At 41.8% G+C, this 21,438-nt stretch overlaps 1 protein-coding gene across 3 annotated transcripts in view; it reads right to left on the bottom strand.

The window, feature by feature from the left end:
• Positions 1 to 21,438, bottom strand: part of ube3a (ubiquitin protein ligase E3A) — a 59,334-nt gene that overhangs the window by 20,603 nt on the left and 17,293 nt on the right. For all 3 annotated transcript variants that reach the window (XM_078545155.1, XM_078545153.1, XM_078545154.1), the window contains 3 exons: positions 20,345 to 20,389; positions 10,786 to 11,099; positions 692 to 1,938 (listed from right to left, as the gene is read on the bottom strand). In XM_078545155.1, coding sequence (XP_078401281.1) covers positions 692 to 1,938; positions 10,786 to 11,099; positions 20,345 to 20,346 — 1,563 coding nt within the window. In that variant the 5' untranslated portion in view covers positions 20,347 to 20,389. The remainder of the gene's footprint in view (positions 1 to 691; positions 1,939 to 10,785; positions 11,100 to 20,344; positions 20,390 to 21,438) is intronic.

Genomic DNA, 21,438 nt, shown 5'->3' with positions numbered 1-21,438 from the left:
GGGCTATTTGACTGTATGGGTCACCATTGCAAAGCCAGATTTTGCCTATAGGTGCTCTTTACAGAAAATGAAGGGTTAGATACCTTATGATATCTTGTCAAATGGCAGAGGCCTGTACGTTGATGTGGAACCGAAACAGATTCTCAGCTAAATCTGTTCACAAAACTGAAACTGGGACCTTCCTGGTCTTTATGCTAATTTGTTTAGCATTTAAGTATCAAATGATTAGATGCAAGCTTGCATGCACATTTCATTAAAAAAATTTATTGCCCATCCTGGCAAAAGGAGAAACAAAAACTGCACTGATACATTTCTTCCAGCCACAAACCCAAATTTAGTTTAGGAATGCACCTCATTGAAAAGGACTCAGCATTCCATACAGTAAAAACACTTATGAAGTTTAGCTAGTATCCAGTCAAATTTAATTGAGGTTATGAATTCCTATCATCATCTGGTAGGCAGAGCAGAGCCATGGTAAACCTTTCACAACCACTCTACTGGAACATTGGGGTTTGACATGAAGCACCCCACAAAACACAGGGAAAAATATCTGTTGTAAATTGGAAAATGATGTTATTTGTTTTCCTTATTAATTGTAGCAAAAACCATTATTTGTATTACTTTGTCGAGTTCAAAACATCCACTCATTCCAGCATGATTGGCTTGCATAGCACATTAAAAATAAACTTACCCGAACAAGCGCATCATCAATGATGTGGTCACGTCGGACTTTAAGTCTAAGATAAGGGTTCAGTTGTTGCCCCTGTACTAGGCTGTAGAGGACAGTAATTCGGCGCTCACTGTACATGCGTATCCTGTTGTCATAGTAAAGTCCCAAGTTCTTGGTTACAGCATTGAGAATGAAGGGGCAGGTCATAAAGGAGAATTTATTTTCTGTCTCTACTTTGAAGAAAGTATAGTCTTTATCCATTTCTAGTACATCGTTTAGTGGTTCATTAATAAAGTCTTCAAAAGAGACAAGTGGCTTGCGGCAATCAATTGTTTTCACTCCCAACTCTGTTTCGAGGGGATCCACCCGGGGTCCTTTTTTATTTCTCCGCTCTTCACCCAGTAGTTCCTGCAAAGTAATCTCACTGGATTCTGCAACTGGCTCATCTTCCTCCTCCTCATTGTGCCCTGTGTCCACATCGCCTGCAATAATGTTTGCATAGTGCACTATTTTTAAGCATTTTGTAGCAGCAACAACAGCATCATCATCATTCACCAGATTTCGACTACTGAATTCATTACTTATGACCCTGTATGTAATGAGCTGCTGAAAGGTTTCAACCATTCGACGGATCTGGTCTGCAGTGTATTTCGACCATAGTCGAATCAATTTGGCTTGAGCTGGGAGGGGTAGCTTGCTCATTGCTTTGCAAAATAGTGGAAGAGCCATTTCCAGATATTCAGGGCTATGAAGGTTGCTGTTCTCCATGACTATAATGAATAAGTTTAGATAGTTAGGATCCCTTGAATACACATTATGATAAGTCAAATCACATTCCACGTTTGGTGACAAGTACACCAATGCATTAAGAAAAGCTGTTTCTATCTTCTCATTGGAAAGCAATTTATTATAGACCCGTCTGACTGCATCAACATCAATAGACACTTCATCAGGTCCTAATTTATGAACATTGTTGTCTCTTGTCTGTGTGCCCCCAAAGGAGCTTCTTGATGAAGAGGCCTCTGCATCATCCATGGACCCTGCAGAAGCAGCTTTTTCTTCCTCATCTTCATCTTTGTCCTCGTCCTTTCCCTGAAGGGATTTCAGCTCTTCCTTAGTATGCTGCTTGGCCTTTCGGAAGCTCTGCACCAATGCATCCGCACTAGAGAAAACTCTACCAATGACACGTATCAATGGTGAATAGTCTTCACGTTCTCCACACAGATCCAAGATTTCATACACTTTTTCCTCAGTCAGGTAATTCACATCTACATTTGAAACACAATGGGAAACATGGTTATGATTCTTATTACAATACTTAGTAGAGTAACCTGAAACAGCTTCATTCCTTAGTTTGTTTTGAGCTTTATACCAGAATATTTTATAAAGCTGCCTCTCAATGGGAATATTGCTGCAATAAGTAATATGATTTACAGATAGTTGGATAGAATGAGCCAGAACAGTTGGCATAATTAAGATATATATTTCTCACTATTGGTACACATGGAATATATTTCACACATGGCGAATTCCTGATCTTGGTCGGTTATCAGATGATTTCTCAAAGGGAGAAATAAGCAATAAAAACAGAAGAGGATCATCTCTTGCATCTACCAACAGACAGATTATACAGCAGCATTGACAGTGACCCAGAAGCAGTTTATTTGTACACGCTGGAAATTAGAGTCAAAGCAGCAAGAAAAACAAGTTTTCTTCCACTAAGTGAATCTGTCTCAATGGAAATGATTTTAAATTAAGATATACAACGTAAAAACAATTACAGCAAATGCACATTGAAACATGTTCTCCTGATGTACAGTCAGATTCAGCAATCAGTATAATTTCCTAGCGTGGTCAATTAAGCGGTAAATAGCTTGGAGAAAAATAAGTTAAGCACTTCAATTCAGAGTGAAATCGTTAATTCTCAGGCCTCTTACTGAAGAACAGAACATACGCTCAAAAAAAAAAAGAACCTGCGAAAAGTTGAGCTAAAGAGAAAAATAAAGTGACATCAGAAAGCTGAAACAGAAAATGCTGGAAGAGCATGATGGGCCCATCGGTACCTGAAGAAACAAGATAGGTTTACATATCATATTGAAAAACCTCAGTCAGCATTCTGACAAAGAGTTGATACCGGAAATATGAACCTTCTTTTTCAGATGCTGATGGGCAACTATACATTACCAGTACTTGTGCTCTCAATTTTTTGAAAAGTTCAATCAGGAAGTGCAATCAGCAGGTGTTCCTCCAGGACTCAAAGCTGACAATTTGTACTTAAGCAACGAATGGAATCTAAGTTTAACACAGGAGGGGGAAAAAAATAGAATATATAGAGCAAGGTCCTGATGCCTTAAATTTGGTTCTTCATTCCAGTCCATTCCTGTCTCCATTATTCTCTCATTTCTGAAAAAAATCTCATGGCTCTACTGTGATTCTCTCATTAGCAGTAACAGTTTCACTCACTTCTATATCTGACAAAAGTTCAACACAGCTAGTGTCAAGAAAAACATAGTGGATTAAAATTAAGCCACCTGTTGGATGTAAGCATTCTGCAGGAACTGCAGATTTAGCCACCGTCAACCAAAACTCTGTCAATTCAATACTGAATAATTAAGATTCTGTCTTTATATAACACATTCAATTCCATGACAAGTTAATCAAGAACTGAAGTGCAGTCACTGATTTGTACATAAGCATAGTCGCCAATCTGCATAATACAAGGTCCCACAAACAAAAATGAGATGAACATACGAATTAGGAGTAAACCACTCTATCCCTTGAGCCTGCTCTGCCATTCAATAAGATCTGAATGTAACCTCAACTCCACATTCTTGCCTACCCCCAATAACCTTTCATACCCTTGTTAATCAAGAACCTTTCTCTGCCTTAAAAATATTCAAAGACTCTGATTCCACCACCTTTTGAGGAAGAGTTCTAAAGACTCACTACCCTCAGGAAAAAAAAATTCCCCTCATCTGTCTTAAATGAATGACTCCTTTTTAAAGCAGTGACCCCTAGCTCTAGATTCTCTCACAAGAGGAAACATCTTCTCCACATCCACCCTGTCAAGACCCACCAAGATCTTAAAGGCTTTAAGTAAGTCGCCTCTTACTCTAAATTCCAGTGGATACAAGCCTAACCTGCCCAGCCTTTCCTCATATGACAACCTGCCTATTCCCAGTATTGGTCTAGTAAACCTTCTCTGAACTGCTTCTAAAGCATTTACATCTTTCTTTAAATAAGGAGACCAGTACTGTACACAATACTTCAGATGTGGTCTCAGCAATGCCCTGTACAACTGAATCAATCCCCTTCACAATAAATGAAAACATTCTATTAGTTTTCCTAATTACCTGCTGTACCTGCATACTAACCTTTTGAGATTCATGAATCTCAGAGGTCTGCAATCTCTCACCATTTAGATAATAAGCTTCTTTTTTATTCTTCCTACCAAAATGGACGATTTCACATTTGCCCACATTATACTCCATTTGCCAGATCTTTGGCTACTCACTTAACCTATGTCACTTACGTCCTCTTCACAATTTACTTTCCTACCTATCTTTGTGTCGTCAGCAAATTTATCAGCCATTCCTTCAGTCCCTTCATCCAAGTCATTTACACAAATTGTAAAAAGTTGAGGCCCCAGCACTGATCCCTGTGGCACACCACTCGTCACATCCTGCCAACAAGAAAAAGAACCATTTATGCCAACTCTGCTTCCTGTTAGCTAGCCAATCTTCCATCCATGCCAGTATGTTACCCCTACGCCATGAGCTTTCATTTTCTGCAATAACCTTTGACGTGCCACTTTATCAAATGCCTTCTGGAAATCCAAGTACAGTACATCCATCAGTTCCCCTTTATCCATGGCACATGCGACTCCTTCAAAGAACTCCAATAAACTGGTTAAACATGATTTCCCTTTTATAAAACTATGTTGACTCTGCCAATTAATCCCTTTTTGGTGGTTTTGGTTGATGACCAGAGCTAGAGTACTCTTCAGTTCTTCTTTGAATAGTGCTATGGGATCGTTTATAATCTGTGAAGTTGATGTCCCTGCTAGGAGTGTGAGGGGACAACCCTGGGACAGGCAATCTGCAGCACCCCAAGGGGAGCAGAAGAGCTATAAAGCAGCGAGAGTTCAAGAGCAGAGTTGACTGAGGGAGTTCAGTGAGGAAGGAGGAGGTACTCCTTTCCTTTTCTACCTTCCCTCAGAAAGAAGAGCAGGCCTTGCTAAGTAGGACCTGGTGAGTAAATTAGAAAAGTGTAATATTTTTAAACAAGTTGCTGTACTTGAATTTAACTGAGAAGCGCCAGGAATAAGGGAAATTTAGGGCCAATATAATAAAGTAATATAAATAATCCAAAGTAGGACAAAGCTAGCGTAAGGGAAGCAATGTTAAGACATGGCAGGGCAGCTCAGTCAAGTGGAATGCGTGTCTTGTAATATGTGCAAAGCCATAGTCGCTACCAGTGTCCTGGACGACATGTGCAGGAAGAGCCGCCAGCTGGAAAAACCGAAGCTCTGGGTTTCAGAGCTCGAGCGGCAGCTGGAGTCCCAGTGGCCCATCCATGAGGCTGAGTAGCAGCTCAGATAGCACATTCAGAGAGATGGTCACAACACAGCTCAAGGGCCTGGAGACAGGGAGGGAATGGGTGGCCGCCAGGCAGTCCAAGAGTAGGCAGCAGGTAGTGCAAGAGTCCCCTGTGGTCCCGCTCACAAATCTGTTTTCTGTTTTGGAAGCTGGTGAGGGTGCTGGTTCTCCGGAGGAGTGCAGTCAGAACCAAGTTTGTGGCACCACAAGCGGCTCGGCTGTACAGGAGGGGAGGAAGAAGAAAGAGCGAGCAATAGCGACGGGAGAATTCATTGGTTAGGAGCGCAGACAAGCATTTCTGTGGCCGTAGATGTGACTCCAGGATGGTATGTTGCCTCCCCGATGCCAGGGTCAAGAATGTAACAGAACGGCTGCAGAACATTCTTCTGGGGGAGGGTGAACAGTTAAGGGTTGTAGTCCACATAGGTACCAATGACTTTATGGGGGATGTGCTCCTGCAATCAAAATTTAGAGAGCTAGGCAGAAAATTAGCAAGCAGGACCTCAAATGTAATCATCTCCGGATTACTACTAGTGCCACATGCCAGTGACTACACAAAAAGGAGAATAAGGCACATGAATGCATTGCTGGAAAGATGGTGCAGGAGGGAGGGCTTTAGATTCCTGGGACACTGGGACTGGTTCTGGGGAAGATGGCATCTGTACAAGCTGGACAGGTTGCACCTGAACAGAGCTGGGATGGAGTTCCTTGCAGGGCATTTAGCTCGTGCTGTTGGGAGGGCTTTAAACAAACTCAGCAGGGGTGTGGGAACCATAAGAAAACATTAGAGGGGAACACCAGGGTGCACAAAATACTGGCAGGGACAGATAGCACTAGTATAGGGAATAGTAAGTTAATAGGTGAAGTCGGGGTGAGGGAGAAAGTAACAAAATCTAAATCAAAGTTACTATGCATGCATGTGAATGCATGGGGTATAGTAAATAAGATTGGGGAGTTACAGGCACAGATTGCCACGTGGAAATATAATGCTGTGGCGATAAGAGACCTGGCTCAAGGAAGGGCAGAACTGAGTGTTAAATATTCCTGGGAACAAGATGTTCAGAAAAGATAGGAAAGGAAGGAGGAGGGGTGGCACTATTGATTAAGGAGAGCATTGCAGTGTTGGAGAAAGAGGACATCCCAGAGGGTTCAAGGACAGAATCAATTTGGCTAGAGCTAAGGAACAAAAAGGGTGCAATTACATTGCTTGGCGTAGTCTATAGACCGCCAACTGTTGAGAAGGACGTAGAAGAATAAATCTGCAGGGAGTTAGGGAGTGAGCAAACATTATAGAGTAGTTATAATGGATGACTAATTATCTGAATGTAGACTGGCACAGTGGTAGTGTAAAGCGTGGAGAGGGACAAAAGTTCCTAGATTGTGTTCAGGAAAATTTTCTACAGCAGTATGTGACCAATCCAACAAAAAAAGACACACTGTTGAATCTGGTTCTTGGAAATGAGGTGAGCCAAGTAGATCAAGTGTCAGTGGGGGAACATTTAGGGACAGTGATCATTGTATTGTACGTTTTAGGATGATGACAGAATAATTAACTGGGCGAGAGCTGACTTTATGGGGCAAGAACGGAGCTGGGCCAGATATATTAGAACGAAAGACTGGCAGCAAAAACTGCAGCTAAAGAATGGGCTACCTTTAAAAAAGAATTGGTCCGGGTACAGTCAAGGTATATTCCATCGAAAGGGAAAGGTAGGGCAAACAAATCCAGAGCTCCCTGGATGAAAAAGGAGATTGAAATTAAGATAAAAAAGAAAAAAAAATGTGCTTATGACAGGTATCAGGTAGAAAATACAATTGAGAACCAAGAGGAATACAGAAGGTTCAGAGGGGAGGTGAAAAAGCATATTAGAGAAGCAAAGAAGATAAAGACTGGCAGCCAACATTAAGGGGAATCCCAAAGTCTACTATAGGCATATAAATAGTAAAAGGAGAAGGGCTGATTAGGAGCCTAAAAGGGAATTTACACATGGACGAAGGGGCCATGACTGAGATATTAAATGAATACTTTGCATCAGTGTTTACCAAGGAAATAGATGCTACCCAGGCCATGGTGACAAACAAGGCAACTCTGTCACTAAAAGGGTTCAGAATTGATATGGAGGATGTGTTGAATAGACTGTCAGTACTTAAAGTTGACAAGGCACCCGGACCGGACGAGAAGCATCCAAGGATATGGGGAGGGGAGGGGAGGGGCGAGAGAGAGAGAGAGAGCGAGCGCGAGAGAGATAATTGAAGGTGGCAGGACAGGTGGAGAGAGCAGTTAACAAAGCATATAGCATCCTGAGCTTTATTAATAGGGAATTGTGTACAAGAGCAAGGAGGGTACACTGAAATTATATAAGGCACTCAATTAGGCCTCAGCTGGAGTATTGTGTACAGTTCTGGGCGCCACATTATAAGGGGGATGTGAACACATTGGAGAAAGTGCAGAAGGGGTTTACAAGAATGGTTCCAGGAATAAGAAATTTCAGTTAAAAAGACAGATTGGAGAGGCTGGGACTGTTCTCCTTGGAGAGAAGGCGGCTAAGAGGAGATTTGATAGAGATGTTCAAAATCATGAGGGAGCTGTTCCCACTTGTACAAGGACCAAGAATGAGAGGGCACAGATTTCAAGTGATTTGCAAAACAAGCAAATGTAACATGAGAAAAAACTTTTTCATACAACAAGTGGCTCAGGTCTGGAATGCACTGCCTGGAAGTGTGGTGGAGGCAGGTTCAATCAAAGCATTCAAGAGGGCATTAGATGATTATTTGAATAGAAACAATGTACAGCAGTATGGGTAAAAGGCAGGGCAATGGCACTAAGTCATAATGCTCAACACAAAAACAAAAATATCTGGAAAAACTCAGCAGGTCTGACAGCATCTGCGGAGAGGAACACAGTTAACGTTACGAGTCCGTATGACTCTTCAACAGAACAGTGGGCTGATGCAGACAAGATGGGCCGAATGGCCTCCTTCTGTGCCGTTAAAATTCTGAGATTCTGTGGTATAAGCTCAATCCAAAGGCAGCACACCTCCAAACAGTGCAGCACTCCCTCATTATGGCACTGAACTGTCAGCCTAAATTAATTGCTCAAGTCCTGCGATGGGGCTTGAATCCTCCTCCTTCAAACTGAAAAGTGAGACTGCTACTACTGAACCAAGGCTGACTGTGCCCAAAATGAAAAATAGAAATATTACACCAGTGCAAATTATACGTACTCTTCATGTGTCCAGGTCATACCGTTACAGACAGACTAGGGAGCTTGACTTGCAAGCATGTGATGCTGACACTAATCTACAATCCCCATTGTGAACAACCTTTTTTGATAAGCAAAAAGATTTCCCAAAAAGTACAAAAAGCTGTCCTATAAATTCAATTTTCAGGAGAAAAATATGCTAAGGTCTACCAGCTGTATAAGTAGCATATTTTTAAGTGCAGGTCCAAAATCCAAGTTTTAAAAAAAAACTGCTGCAGTGTATGAACTGGGCAATTTTCAACTGCCCTGTGAAGACTATATGACAAACATTTTCAAGTCAACACAGCCAAATGTAGTGCAGAAATAACATTAGGGAAACTAGTTTGTGAAGGAGAAAAAGCAGCACAATAACAAGTTTTCACATGGACAACTGCTAATGCATTTTTCTGTCAGAAAATGGCATCAAAATTGTAATGGGAGATGAAACTAGGTCAGAGTTTCATAAAATTTGATTCAAAAGAACTAGATTTAGAGTAAGAGCAACTAAATTTTTAAAAATGCACATGGAAATACGCATCTCTGTTTGAAGGACACTAAAGCATTAACGTCAACAGGGTAGACTGGGTCACTGAAAAGGATACAGGTTTCTTACAGGAAATGGAGGGGGCTCAAAATACAGTGTTATGGAACGATTCACAAACTTGAAATCTCCTGTTTTTCATATGGCCAACCTGCCCGAGTGTGAATAAAATTGAAGTAGCTTTTAATTTAACTCATTGGTTCCCTTTCAATGGGCGCATTTGTGAGCATGAGCATTTGAAGCAAATTTAGTGCAATGTCTGGCTGGGTTAATCAGACAAAGCGTAATATTTCTTCCAAAATTTACTCAGCCATGACTTGAGGTTGGAAATCAGTGTTTAAAATTTCATGAATGTTAGTCAATTTGGAAACTACCTTTGTGACATGTAAAGAAATGGTGAAACGCTAGTTGACAAAACCCATTACCAAGTTTGCTATGTTTTAAAGTTGCTGATCTGAAAAATTGTTTCACAAATACAAGGTTCATCATTCTTGGGACTTCTGGTATTCTTGTTTACAATAGCATTTGTCACAGGAGCATTATCAGACAAAATTTGACACTAAGCCACAAAGGGCTATTAGGGCAGATGAGAAAAAGCTTGGTCAAAAAGGTGAGTTCTCAGGAGCATCTTAAAGGGAGCGAGGTAAAGAGACGGAGAGGTGGGGAGGGAATTACAGAGTTGAGGACCTCAGCAGCTGAAGGTAAGGCCACCAATCACAGAGTGATTAAAATATACAGTTTTATACATATCAGGTTTGACCATTGGTACACAAAATTATAATATCTGCTTTGGTTACTCCCATCAGATCCAACTCAAGCTGTGTTCCCAAACTCACTCAAGCGTTACAGCTGGCACGACTGCCAACAGTGCTACAATGCACTCATTCTCCATAAATAGCTGAACATATACTGGTAAGCATTCACATTGAAGGTGTGCTGCAAGAGCTTGAACTGGCCATCCTGGATTCCTCTTTTCTTGTTCACGCTGTGGCAGTGTTAAATTCTTATCCTCAATCTATGACAGCTTCCAAGTCTGTAACTTCATTTCAATGAATTACATTCTGTATGTATACTTAATAGCTTTGACATTCTCAAATAATTGTTGTAATATTGTTTGCTTCTTAAAATTTTACCATAATTTGTTTTGTTGCCATTGTGGTTTAAAATTCTGACCTGAACTACAATCAATGTACTGTAAACAAATCAGAATTTTCCCCTCCCCAAAATACTACTTTCTCTCCACCTCTTACCTCAAAATGGGAATTAGAGTTTAACAACTTGAAGTAACCATGAAGTTCCTAAACTCACTCTGCCTGATCATGAATGGAAACATAGAACATACAACACAGAAAAAAGTTATTTCACCAACCAATCCATGCTGGCATTTATTCTTCACTTGTGCCTCCTTCCATCCTTCTTCATCTAACTTCGTCGACATAGCCTTTATTCTCTTCTCCCTCATATGTTTGTCTAGCCCCCTCTTGGTACATTCATACTACTTGCTTTAACCACTCCCTATGCATAAGTTCCACATTCTCATCACTTTCTGGGCAAAGACATTTCTATTGAATTTCCTGTTTGATTTTTTTGGTGACTAACTTATATCGATCGCCTCTAGTTTTATTTTCCCCCACCAATGGAAACATATGCTATGAAAACTTTTTGAAATTTTGAAGATCCTTATTTAGGTCACCATGCATCATGGTAAACGGTCATCTACTACATATCTAAGACTCACCTTTAAAATCTTCTCTTTGAGCCTGCATCTCTCGCTTATTCACTTTTGTTTCTGAACAACAGATGATACTGTGGGAGCTCTTCGTGCTGTTTTCCACATAGGCAGTGCTGGTTCCTTTCTTGGAAGGGTGAGGATCACAGAGTTTTGCATTAATCTTAAAAAGCTCAAGGGCCTTTATGGCCGCTGCATTGTTATCCATACGGAGGAAACTTGGACAGGAAGCACAAAACTCATTCGTGCAGGCCTCATTTCCACAGCCCTCAGTTAACTGGTGGTAGTAGCGTTCTATTAGATGCTTTGCAGCTGCTCGCTTCCTGTGGCAAACATTTAAAATAGTAGGCAGAGGGATTAGTATAGCCTTCAGATATCAAGCTCAGTGCAGCAGCAGCATGGCAATGTTTCATTTAAATCACTTGCACAATAATATGTTTGAGACTGAATGTTCAACTATACTCTTCCCCACAGCAATTGTACTACCTGCAGAACCTAACAGTAAAGAGGCTTTTACTTGAAACAAGAACTGAAGAGAAACATAAAGAACAGAATGGAAGCTACTGTTCCCTAGAGTTGACAAAAATTGATTTAGCATCCCTTTGAAGTAGAATTGCAATTATTTTACAATACAAAGCCTTAGTAGAATCTAATTCATGTGTACAATGACACTGTGTACCAGCAGAGACTTGTGGAGAGCAGCATTTTAAGTCAAACATGATTCCTTTGGATCTGCCCTGGTTCCCACTTTCCTCACTTGATGTGAGGGTGAGGTTTTTAAATGAAACATTGCACAGACACACACAGGGGGATCCCATCACGTTTTATTCCTGAGGGTTATAGGCATAGAAAGACAGATCCCCTAAATCATGCATTGTGATTATAAATTTGTATTGGGTAGTGTCAAAACCATTCCTTTAAAAGCATCTCCAAAGGTCAGATCAGCTGAAACAATTTCTTAATGAGGTTAAATGTGGCATTATTTTGTTCTCGGATCCTCAGAATTTCACATGTAAATCTCACAGACTGCAAGTGTATGCAATGGCACATACCACAAGCATGCATTTACAAAACCTACAATTTACAAGAGACATAGACCTCAAAATGCTGATCATCAAATAGGAACACAAAATGACTAACCTCAAAAAGCCTATTTCTTTAAGGTTAAGCAACATTTTACTTGAAATTTAAGAACTTGATTTGAAAAGGTAGGAGGAGGAAAATGTATGGAGAAGGTGCTGTGCACTTATAGGGACAAACTGACCCACTACATAAATGTGCACAGAATGCGCAAACATCCTTCATCCACAGTTTCCACCGCTAACTGGAGGAATTACTGTATAAAGAAAATTAATGGCAAGTGCCTATTCAACTCACTTGAAGCCTTTCCGAAACAAATCAAAGAACAGCCTACAATCTTTACTTCAGCCCAACTGAATTCAAAACATACACACAGTTTGTCTGTACCAGAAATGAAATATTAAGCCTAAGTAAGAGATTTACGACAGAAATTCTCATGCACTGTTGGATAGATTGTCTCTCTTGCTTCATCTCCTTTTAGCTAGAGTTAGTTCCTTTTAAATTTTCCACTTTTGTAGTGAAGTTTTAACAGGCATAATCCTTTCACAACAACATGCTTTCTTCAAAAAAAAAAATCAAACTGGTCATGTCACATAAGAAGCAATTTCAAGTCGCACATTCATCCTTTGTGCTTACCTTTAATCAAATTCAGCAACTTAAATATTAAACATTTCCAGCGCAGGCACGCCTTTCAAACTTTGTTTATTTCCCTTTATCCCCCTTGGCTGGCGTGTACAATTTAAAATTCACAAAACTGATCAATTCTAAAGTAACAGGTGTCATGCAGAATTCTCCAAAACATCTGGATTCCTATTCAATAAATAGCATTTCAACTCTTCATACTTCCAGATGTATTCATGTTAGTACGCATTAACTTTTCAACTAAATATTCAATTGCTTTAAAAGGTAAATTGCAGCAAAGAGAAGCCGGAGAACAAATTTATATAAAAAAAAGAGGTAGCCCTAACTCAACTTTTGTTACTCTTGATCAATTACCTGTGCATTTAACACTTCTAAAATTAACAAGGGACAAAATAGGCTGGTCACCAATTTTGGAAATGACTCTCATATTCTAGGACAAAGATTACTTAGAAACAACGTTACGGTGCAGAAAGAGGCCATTCAGCCCAACATGTCTACGCCAGCGAAAAAAAGAAAGAAACTAGCCGCTCATTTTAATTCCATTTTCCAACACTTGGTCTGTAGCCTTGCAGGTTATAGCACTTCAGATGTAGACCCAGGTAACTTTTAAATGAGTTGAGCATTTCAGCCTCAACCACCAACTCAGGCAGTGAATTCCAGATGCCCACCACCCTCTGGGTGAAAAAGATTTCATGTTCCCTCTAAACCTACTACCAATTGCCTTAAATCTACTTAAATATTCAAAGATTACCACTGCCGTTTGAGCTATCAAATTCAGTGCTACAGTCCAAGCTGCTCCCAACTAACAATTACAATTTCAAATTTATTGAATCAAAACTTGCAAGTCATTGAGCAAAAATAATTCTCCAGAAATAATTCTCTGTTCATTCTTTCTCAGCATGATCCAAATACCCTGCAATTTCAAATGTTTGTTAACCAATAGCAAGTTGTGAATGTAGTTAAATCACCCTTGCAAACTAGAGGTAGCCACCATTTTAGTGGGAAAAACAACCAGATAGGAAAAACCAAGGGATCCATTTAGCTGTTTGCTTTGCATGTGGAGTTAAACAGAAACAATATTCAAGGGGGAAATTTAGAGCTTAAGAAACTGAATGCAGATGCTTTGAGTTGTGAGCTGCATAATTTCTTGACCAGCACAGGCAGCAAGATACCAGTGGAGGCATGCACAAACCTCCCCCAATCCTCCCAAAATGACGCCCATTGTAAAGTACTTCAGATGGGGGTTAAAGAGATAGTATTCTTATTATCCAACCATGCGTCCAAATAATATCAAGAATTGATTAAATATGCAGGTCAGCTTAAGAGTGTGCCAGCACCAGTTAGATTTAGGCAATAAAGCTTGCTCACAACACAAGTTGGGATAAGCAGTTGCCTTGTGGGCACTGTTGAACAAGAGCTGTTGCACACTGGATTGCAAAGTTGTTGTGACTCCTTACTGATCAAGATTTAATGAGTCAACTAGCAGTTACCCAATTGGTCCAAGCACCTATCCAGCATGTAATGAAACTTAGACTATTGATCTCTGTTTTGACATCATGTATTTAACAGAAGCACATCAAGCCTTTTGGAGCAGAGAGACAGATTTATATGCAACAATCAGCTTGTGGCCTGTGCCAATATTGGTTGTCCTTTACTTCTGCCCATCTCTCTCATGAGAGCCCATTTTCTCCCCTTCTCTGTCTCCCACCCACTATCCTACTCACTCACTCCTTTCATCCTACTGGTACCTCTAAGCTTGCTGAACTCAACTCCTTTACTCCAGCGGTGTCTTATCCCACTCCACATTTGTGTACTTGCCTCCCTCCTCGACCTTGTTTGTTCCTTTTCTGTTCATTCTCTCCCTTTTTACACCATGGCTTCCTCTGCACGAGTTCTCACTTTGGCTCATGCCCTTCCTCTTCCTCCACTGTCATTCCCTCCTCCCCTATTTTCAAACATCCATATCTCCCTCACTTCCTCCCTACAAACTCCTTCAATCCCCAGACGCCAACTCTACTCTGGCAGCCTCACTCATGCTTTATTTCCTCTGTTTGGCTGGCGGGTTTAAATACTGTCTCTTGCCATTCCCAACCATGACTGGTTGTCTCGCTCTCCCTTGCCCTCCTCCAGCTCATTCTTCCTCTCTTTCCTCTGCATCTCTCTTCCTTTGCTCCAAATTTTTCCCCTCCTGTCTGCTGCATTTTTTTTTAGAATCAGTGATTACAACATAAGGAAAGCCATTGTGGCCGTGTCAGCTCTCTGCAACAGCAATTCAACTAGTTCCACTCCCCTACCCTTTCCCTATAGACTGCAATTTTTCCTCAAAGGTAATTACCCAAATAAGGAGTGTTCTCACTCCTTAAATCCTCCAACACACTCCTCCTTTCTTAATTATTTTCCTTCAGGCTGTCTTCCTTTCTCTTAGCTTTAACTTTTTTTCTCTCTCTCTCTATCCTCCCTGTTTAAGACAAAGTATCTATCCTACAACTCTTACTGGTATGTCATTTTGATCACATCCTGAGAATGTGATGCCCTTCTCTGCTTGATCTCAGTTTCCCTATATCTGAACCCTATGCTGACATGGGTCCAACACATCTAAGAAACAGCCTGATATTGTCATACTTACCAAATCATACTTTACAATGTCCCAGGCACCACCATCCCTGGGTTTGTCCTGTTGCAATTGCAGAACAGACCCAGGAGAGGCAGCAGCACAGCGATATATAGTTGTGAGGAAGTTGCCCTGGGAGTCCAACATTGTCTCTGGAGCACATGATGTCTCATGCCATCAGGTCAAACATGGCTAAGGAAACCTCCTACTGATTACCACCAAATGTCCTCCCTCAGCTGATGAATCAGTAGCCCTCCACACTGAACACCGCTTGGAGTAAGTGTTGCGTGTAGCAAGGGTATAGAATGTACTTTGGGTGGGGAGCTTCAATGTCCATTACCAGGAGTGGCTTGCTAGCACTACTGACCGAGCTGACTAAGTCCTGAAAAACATCTGCCAGACTGTGCCTGCAGCAGGTGGTGAGGGAACCAAGAGGGTAAAACCTACTTGACCTTGCCCTCACCAATGTACCAGTTGCAGGTAAATCTACAACAGTAAAGGTAGGAGTGACCAGTGCATTTTTTTTTATTCATTCATGGGATGTGGGCATCGCTGGCTGGGCCAGCATTTATTGCCCATCCCTAGTTGCCCTTGAGAAGGTGGTGGTGAACTGCCTTCTTGAACTGCTGCAGTCCATGTGGTGTAGGTACACTCACAGTGCTGTTAGGATGAGAGTTCCAAGATTTTGACCCCGCAACATTGAAGGAATGGCGATATATTTCCAAGTCAGGATGGTGAGTGACTTGGAAGGGAACTTGCAGGTGGTGCTGCCCTTGTCCTTCCAGATGGTAGCGGTCGTGGGTTTGGAAGGTGCTGCCAAAGGAGCCTTGGCGAATTCTTGTAGTGCATCTTGTAGGTGGTACACACTGCTGCCACTGTGCGACAGTGGTGGAGGGAGTGAATGGTTGTGGATATGGTGCCAATCAAGTGGGCTGCTTTGTCCTGGACAGTGTCAAGCTTCTTGAGTGTTGTGGGAGTTGCACTCATCCAGGCAAGTGGGGAGTATTCCATCACACTCCTGACTTGTGCCTTGTAGATGGTGGGCAGGCTTTGGGGAGTCAGGTGGTGGGTTACTCAATGCACGATTTCTAGCCTCTGATCTGCTCTTGTAGCCACAGTATTTATATGGCTGGTCCAGTTCAGTTTCTGGTCAATGGTAACCCCCAGGATGTTTTCAGTGGGGGATTCAGTGATGGTAATGCCAATGAACATCAAGGGGCGATGGTTGGATTCTTTCTTGTTGGAGATGATCATTGCCTGACACTTGTGTGGTGTGAATGTTACCTTCCACTTGTCAGCCCAAGCCTTGATATTGTCCAGGTCTTTCTGCATTTGGACATGGACTGTTTCAGTATCAGAGGAGTTGCAAATGGTACTGAACACTGTTCAGTCACCAGCAAACATCCCCACTTCTAACCTTATGATGGAAGGAAGGTCATTGATGAAGCAGGCATAGTCCTTGTGAAGATGAAGTCCCATCTTCACACTGAGCATTATCCTCCATTATGTTGTGTAGCACTACCATTGCGCTAAATGGGGTAATCCAGATCCAGCAGCTCAAAACTAGCCATCCATGAGGTGCTGTGGACCATCAGCAGCTGCACTACATTCAAACACTGAGTAACATCATGGCCTACCATATTCCCCACTTAACTATTAACATCAAGCCAAGGGATCAACTCTGGTTCAATGAAGAGTGCAGGAGGGCATACCTAAAAATAAGCTCTCAACCTAGTGAAGCTACAATACTGCACTACTTGCAAGTACTGTTGACATGCAAAGTCCTCCCTCCTCACATCTGGGGGCTTGTGCCAAAATTGGGAGTGCTGTCCTACTGACTAGTCAAGCAACAACTCTGGACCCCATGAACTCTCAAGGCATCAGGTCAAACATGGGCAAGGAAACCTCCTGCTGGTTAGCACCCATCCTCCACCCACCAGAGCCAACAAAATCAGTACTCCTCCATGTTGAACACCACTTGAGTATACACTGAGGGGTGGCAAAAGCACAAGATGTACTCTGAGTGGGGGACTTCGATGCCCATCACCAAGAGTGACTCAGTAGCACCACGACTGTCTGAGCCCTAAAGGGCATAGTTGCTAGATTGGGTCTGCAGCAGATGGTGAGGGAACCATCAAGAGGGAAAAACATACTTGACCTCATCCTTACCAATCTAAATGTCGCAGATGCACCTGCCCATGACACAGCTGGTAGGAGCGAACACTGCACAGCCCTTGTGGAGGCCAAGTCCTGTCTTCACATCGAGGATACCCTCCACCGTGTTGTGTGGCACTACCACCGTGCTAAATGGAATAGATTTCAAATAGATCTAGCAGCTCGGCATCCATGACGCACTGTGGACCATCCGCAGCAGAATTGTACTCAACCACAATTTATAATCTCATAGTCCGGCATATCCACCACTCTACTATTACCTTCAAGCCAGGAGATCAACCCTGTTACAGTGAAGAATACAGGAGGGCATGCCAAGAGCAGCACCAGGCATACTTAAAATGAGGTGTCAACCTGGTGACAGAGGACTACTTGCAGGCTAAATAGCAAAAGCAGCAATGTAATAGACAGAGCTAAGCAATCCTACAGCCAACAGATCAGATCTAAGCTCTGCAGTCCTGCCACATCCAGTTGTAATGGTGGTGGACAATTAAACAACTGACTTGAGGAGGAGGCTTCACAAATATCCCCATCCTCAATGATGGGGGAGTCCAGCACATCATGCAAAAGACAAGGCTGAAGCAATCTTCAGCCAGAAGTGCCAAATGGATGATCCATTTTCAGCCTTCTGAGGTACCAGTTTCACAGATAACAGAATTCAGTTCAGTCCAGGTGAATTCAAGAAACAGTTGGAGGCACTGGATACTGCAAAGGCTATGGGCCCTGACAACATTCCGGCAACAGCATTGAAGACTTGTGCTCCGGACCTAGCTGTGCCCCTAGCCAAGCTGCTCCAGTACAGCTACAACACTGGCATCTAGCGGCAACATGGAAACTTGCCCAGGTATGTCCAGTCCACAAAAAGCAGGAAAATCCAACCCGGCCAATTATCGCCCCATCAGTCTACACTCGATCATCAGAAAAGTAATGGAAGGGGCCCGTCTACAGTGCTATCCAGTGGCACTTACTCACGTATAACCTGCTCAGTTTGGATTCTCCCAGCACAACTCAGCTCCTGACCTCATTACAGCCTTGGTTCAAACATGGACAAAAGAGCTGAACTCCCGAGGTGAGGTGATATCGAGGCAGCATTTGACCGAGTGTGACATCAAGGAGCCCTAACAAAACTGGAGTCAATGGGAATGATGGGGAAAACTCTCTGCTGGTTGGAGTCATATATAACACAAAGGAATGTGTTGTGGCTGTTGGAGGTCAATCATCTCAGCCCCAGGGCATCACTGCAGGAGTTCCTCAGGGTAGTGTTCTAAGCCCAACCATCTTCAGCTACTTCATCAATGACCTTCTCTTCATCATAAGGTCAGAAGTGGGGATGATTGCACAATGCTCAACACCATTCGCAACTTCAGATACGGAAGCAGTCCGTGCCAATATGCAGCAAGATCTGGACAATGTTCAGGCTTGGGCTGACAAGTAGCAAGTAACATTTGTGCCACACAAATGCCAGGCAACAATCTCCAACAAGAGAGAATCTAACAATTTCCCCATGACATTCAATGGCATTACCATTGCTGAATCCCCTGCTATCAACATCCTAGGGGTTACCAATGACCAGAAACTGGACCAGACATATAAAAACAAGAGCAGATGGCGAGTAACTCAACTCCTGACTCCCCAACTTCTTTCCACCATCTACAAGGTACAAGTCAGGAGTGTGATGCAATACTCTCCACTTGCCTGGATGAGTGTAGCCCTAACAACACTCAAGAAGCTTGATACCATCCAGCCTGTTCGACTGGCACCCCATCCAACACCTGCAAAATCCACTATCACCGATGCACAGTGGTGGCAATGTGTTCCATCTACAAGGTGCACTGCATCAACTCATCAAGGCTCCTTCAACAGCACCTTTCAAACCTAGAAGGACATGGGTAGCAGATGGATGAGAACACCACCACCTTCAACTTCCCCTCCAAGCCACACACCGTCCTGGCTTGGAACTATATCGTTGTTCCTTCACTGTCGCTGGGTCAAAGTCCTGGGACTCCACCCCCTAACAGCACGGTGGGTGTACTTACACCACACGGACGGCAGGAGCTCAAGGCAACAGCTCCTCAGCACCTTCTCAAGGGCACTTAGGGATGGGCAATAATTGCTGGCCTAGCCAGCGACACCCACATCCCATGAAAAGAATTTTAAAATTGCATTGCTTGATTAGGTAATGTAAATAGTAGTCATTTAATCTCAAAACCTAGGGGAAAATCACTGCTGTGGTCAAGCAAATAAAGTCTTTCCAGTACTTTGCTGCCCTGTTGGCCTTAATAAGACAAATTTCCAATGGGCTACCCTGGTTTTGTATCTTTCAAACATGACAAACTATGTGAACGATCTGGAGTATTTTTTTCACCTTTCACAAAGCAAGTTAAATAAGAACATGACTAATCTCAGGGCTACTCTGGAAAGAACAAACCAACTTTCTACTGTCAGTCCAAAAAGATGTTCTGTATTCCAGCGATTGATTGATCAGCCTAACACCATGTTCCTTTGGTTGTTCGCAATAGGTAGTGTACAGATCATACACAACCTGCTGGCCCTTGCAAAGCTCAAAACAAAACATCTACCATGAGATGCAATTCTGCAATTGGGAAGCTCTTGAATAAACCCAAATATGCTCATAGTTACACTAACCACCAATTTAAAATAATCAGTCAATAACGTGGCTCATTTTCGCTTGCTAGAAATGACATACATTCATACGTAGGGACCTGTTCTCTGCAAACAAAAGGAATATGCTCAAGCCATGCACCTTTTCTGAATTATCTGTCACTTTCTTCATGGCAACATCTTGGCAAATCAATCAGCACCCTTTTCTCATGTGGTATAAATTGTTGTGATAGTTTGAAATTTGGCACTCTTACATTTGTCCTGATAAATGCAAGACAAAGAGCTTTGGCAACATGTCTCTCCTTTCAGCAATATTCAAACTCTACCACCAAGCGACTGTTTGTCAATATGTTCCTAACTGACAGCATGAAAATCCCTTTTAAACTTGATAATAGATTTAGCTTAAAAAATATATAAATTAAAAAAGTGAAGATTACTCACATTCGGCTTGCTGTGTGGTTTTTTGCTAAAGGTTCTCCCTGTTCACTGCAATTAAAAGAAACAATGTGATTACTAGATGTGCTGAGAATGACCATTATTCATAGGCGAGTTGCTTTGTTACAAAATAGATTAGTTTGAGAATAATATCTACATGACTATGTAATAATGTAAATCAAAATTCAGATTTCAGAATATTTAACATCCATGATCAATGGAAACACAGATTAAAATGTAGACACCGAAATATACTGCTGAAACAAATATCTCAGAAGCAAAAATAGATCAATTTCGGCTACATTATTTCAAGACACCAGCTTGGAAATAAAGTCCATTATTGATCATCTTCTCTCCTACTCTTTTGTGATGCAGTCCGTAGAGTGAAAAATTCAGCTGTATGGTTAAGAAAAAAAAAACAACCAAGTGGTCCTCGACTCCTCCAGCATTTAGCAATGCCGCTCCACTTGTGATACTGCACTGGCGTCAAGTCAGGCTGTTGTCAGGGGCAATAGTTCGGCCTGATTGAGTGCAGAACGACTTCTGATACTGATCACGTATCAGGAATTTAGTCTTACAGTTAAATAGAACAAAACCTGTAATACTTGACAAAAAAAGCACTTGAAAATGAATAAATGCAACAGATACAAATTGAAAATTCAAAATCATATTTTATTCCCTAGTCAGAAATTCACAAGGGAAATAGACTCTCGTAGGAAAATGAACTCAGTAGTAAAGTGTTTCAAATATAAATCCAGTGACTGGGACCTGCTAATGCTGCAATTATTTTTGTATAGCAGTACAACTGGATTGCAATGGGAAGTGAAGCCCGGATCATTTTAAAATTCTAAAGTGATAGCACTGCACTACTTTTGGAACACATGGCTAGAGAATTGTACTGTTTCAGGTACTGAACAGTCCATCCTATTCATTCTTAAGTTCAAAAATGCAAAGCGCTTAAGTATAATCTGAAAAATCTAAATTACATCAACTTAATTGGCCAACAGGAAAGATTTTAAATTTTTAACCGGGAAAGTGGATCTTTGTCAAGGCATTTGTACCTGGTTTATTGGAAATCACATAGCATGTGTCCTTCCATA

Source organism: Cetorhinus maximus, chromosome 7 (assembly GCF_964194155.1).
Source record: "Cetorhinus maximus chromosome 7, sCetMax3.hap1.1, whole genome shotgun sequence".
In the NCBI taxonomy this organism is placed as follows: Eukaryota; Metazoa; Chordata; class Chondrichthyes; order Lamniformes; family Cetorhinidae; genus Cetorhinus; species Cetorhinus maximus.
This window is presented reverse-complemented; position numbering and strand designations above follow the sequence as displayed.